This window comes from Cyprinodon variegatus, unplaced genomic scaffold (assembly GCF_000732505.1).
Source record: "Cyprinodon variegatus isolate N-32 unplaced genomic scaffold, C_variegatus-1.0 Scaffold305, whole genome shotgun sequence".
NCBI lineage: Eukaryota > Metazoa > Chordata > Actinopteri > Cyprinodontiformes > Cyprinodontidae > Cyprinodon > Cyprinodon variegatus.
The window spans coordinates 167,452-170,408 of record NW_015150758.1 but is presented as its reverse complement, the minus strand read 5'-3'; the positions used below and the strand labels follow the sequence as shown (position 1 = coordinate 170,408).

At 34.6% G+C, this 2,957-nt stretch overlaps 1 protein-coding gene across 3 annotated transcripts in view; it reads left to right on the top strand.

Annotated features, from left to right (window-relative positions):
* LOC107090633 (N-terminal EF-hand calcium-binding protein 1-like) overlaps window positions 1–2,957 on the top strand; it is a 49,216-nt gene that overhangs the window by 36,804 nt on the left and 9,455 nt on the right. For all 3 annotated transcript variants that reach the window (XM_015384136.1, XM_015384137.1, XM_015384135.1), the window contains exons 10-11: window positions 302–414; window positions 2,586–2,663. In XM_015384136.1, coding sequence (XP_015239622.1) covers window positions 302–414; window positions 2,586–2,663 — 191 coding nt within the window. The remainder of the gene's footprint in view (window positions 1–301; window positions 415–2,585; window positions 2,664–2,957) is intronic.

The following is a 2,957-nucleotide window of genomic DNA, read 5'->3' as shown; positions in this document are numbered from 1 at the left end:
GTAGAAGAGATTGTTAGTGTAATGCTTTCTCTCACACAGGTTTTATTTATTTATTTTTTACTTTGATCTTTTCATGAGGGCTCATAAATAAAAGGCCTCAGCTTTCTCCTGATTCTCACCATTATCCGTAAATGCCACATCTAAAACTTTATCCATCATTTGAGGATGTTTTAGAAAGTTAGGTCTCACTAAATCATTAGAAACTGCAAATGTGCCTGATGTCAGTGAGATGGATTCCGAAACACACAAACTTCTGTTTTCATCTTATCCTCCCTTTTATCCGTTGTCTCATTGTCAACAGAACATCCTGCTGGTTCAGAGGCAGATGTCCGTGATTGATGACGAACTAGAAAGCTTCCGGAAAGTTCTCCATAGCTACATGGATGCCACTTTAGCCCACTCTGACAACTTGCAGTGAGTATCTAGCTTGATTCCAAATATAGAAATTCATCTATTAAACCCAACTTCAGATTCAGCTCCAGATGCTGCGATTCAACCCCTGAGTGATGCTGAATAAGTGGCTAAATTGATAGGAACATAAAAAATGAGTTTTTACAATGAAAAAATTAAACCTTACATTGTTTGAAAAAAATGTATCTTACAAAATAGATATTTTTTACAATCTAATTGTTATTATTTTTTTATCTTACATACTAAAAGCAAAGAAATAAAAAATTAACAAGTACAGAAAGTACATATTTGAACTAATACTTCCCTAAAGCACTTTTTGATTCAAACTCCTTGATCAGTTTAAGTTTACACACACATTTTACTTGAAATCATTGTACTCTCTAACTTGAACAAGTTTCCTGATTTATCAGATTATGAGATCATCTGTAGTCAACATTCTTCTTAAAGGTATAGTGGAGGATTTTGGCAATTTTTTTTTAAGACCTGCCCTCTCCACTTAAAAATGCACATGCTCAACCCTGTACCCGCTTGCGACAGGGAACGCCTATTAAATGCATGCAAGAGCCCATTTAGTAGCTCCAAGCCAAGGAGGTGCGGGGAAGTAATGATAAGATGGTCACTCGGATGGATCTCATCTCACCCATATTTACATATAAAAAGTTTCCCCGCAAATAAGACTAATGTAACATTAACAGAATAAGACTTGCAGCTGAAAGAGCACATGCACAGAAAAAGATAGCTACCTACTGTATGGGGACAAGCACATACTGTAGGACAGCCTTTCGTAAACATATTACCAGAATGATTTACAATGAGGAGGACCACTTATTTAGATGATCCACCCAGAAAAATAAAATCCCCCACTACACCGTTAAGGTGACATTAATCTTTTAGATTCTATTTTAGACTGAAAATGAAATTTCTCATCTTCCTCCACATACTGGCAGACCCATAACCCATAACTGACAAGTTTTTAAGAATCGTTTTTAGCTTTATCAACCTTGTCATGTTGCCATTACCAACTTTTAATATGGATTTGATGTTTGGTAATGTGTAATGTTCTTTTGCACCAAACATATCTAATGAAACTATGAAAGGTCATGTATGGTTTAATCAGTCTATTAAAAAAATAGACTATTAAAAAACAAACTTTAGCCTGGCTTGGACCTTTTTGGATCCAATCTTTCCTGTAAATTTTATCCTTGTCAAGAAATATGGTAAAACAAGATAGTTGCTGACTCTTCCAGGTCAAGACAACTACAACATGTTAAAATGGAAGTAAAGTTTACAAAATCAATCATTGTTTTGTAAATATTTCAATATGATATCCAGGAGTCAGTTAATTATGGAGACTGAAAGCTGAATAACCCAGAATTTGTGAACTTTTGCCTTTAAGCACACAGAGGTGCATCCGTATCATAGTACTCCAAGTTGGATGCAAATCAGTACATTTTTGTTATATCTGGAGTACAACACATACTGGTTGGAAATACCTGAGCTGCACCTACCTCAACTGGTTGTTGGCCTCTTAGCATTCTTCACGATTCTTTGTCTTCTCAGCGGCAATTATGAAAAAATGTCCAATGTACCTGATCTCTGTGTTGTTTCACATATTCTCAGATTCGTTCTAACTTCCTTCACTTTGCACCCTTCTACTCGGATTCATTGCTGAGATATCTTTAATCCTTTGTAACCTTTTACAAAGAATGGATTTAGATAAAGGATACAAATGACTAAATGTCAAGAAAATCCTGCAAGGACTGCTGAAAGCTGTAACTGTATCAGAAGTTTCAGTTTCAAGATTTAAACATTTTTGCAACCAGGCTGTGAAAGCATTTTTTAAATATATCTATTTTTGTAGTATGTTTTTCATTTGATTTACAAAGGATAAAATATCAAATTATATTGAAAAAAAAATATTTATTCATATATAGTTTTATAATTATTTCCGTTTTTAAATCCCCAAATCCTGGAAATGTTTAGAATTTTTTTTTTTTACTCTTTCCATATAAATTACTGAAAGTAAGCATTTGTTACCAACTAAAACACAATTTCAGTTTCGTTTGATGTTTTGCCTCTGCCTTTGCCTAAAGCTAGCTTATATTCCTCTCAAGATGCAACTCGCTTTTCTTTTATTTTCCCTTTCTTTGACCCAATCTACTTTTTTCCTTCAGTGTGTCTGTTCAGAAGCTCCCGGGAAAGACGTGTTACATAATGTATGAGTTCTGGCAGGACCGCATCTCCTGGATGAGGTTAGTATGGGGTGTGTGTGTGTTTGTGTGCGTGTTGGGCTGTGTATGAGTTTTGTGCTATAGATATTGGCTCACTATTTGGCACTTCTGATTTCTTGATGGAAATGTTCACTCAAGAGAGAAGATGAGCAGATGGCCCATCACTCTGTTCACACACACAAAATCAAACACACACACAGAAACAAAGGTAAATCTAAAATGGTGTCAAAGGATATTTAACATACTACACTGATTTGTCGAGCTTTGATGTAAGTGTGATATATATATATATATATATATATATATATATATATA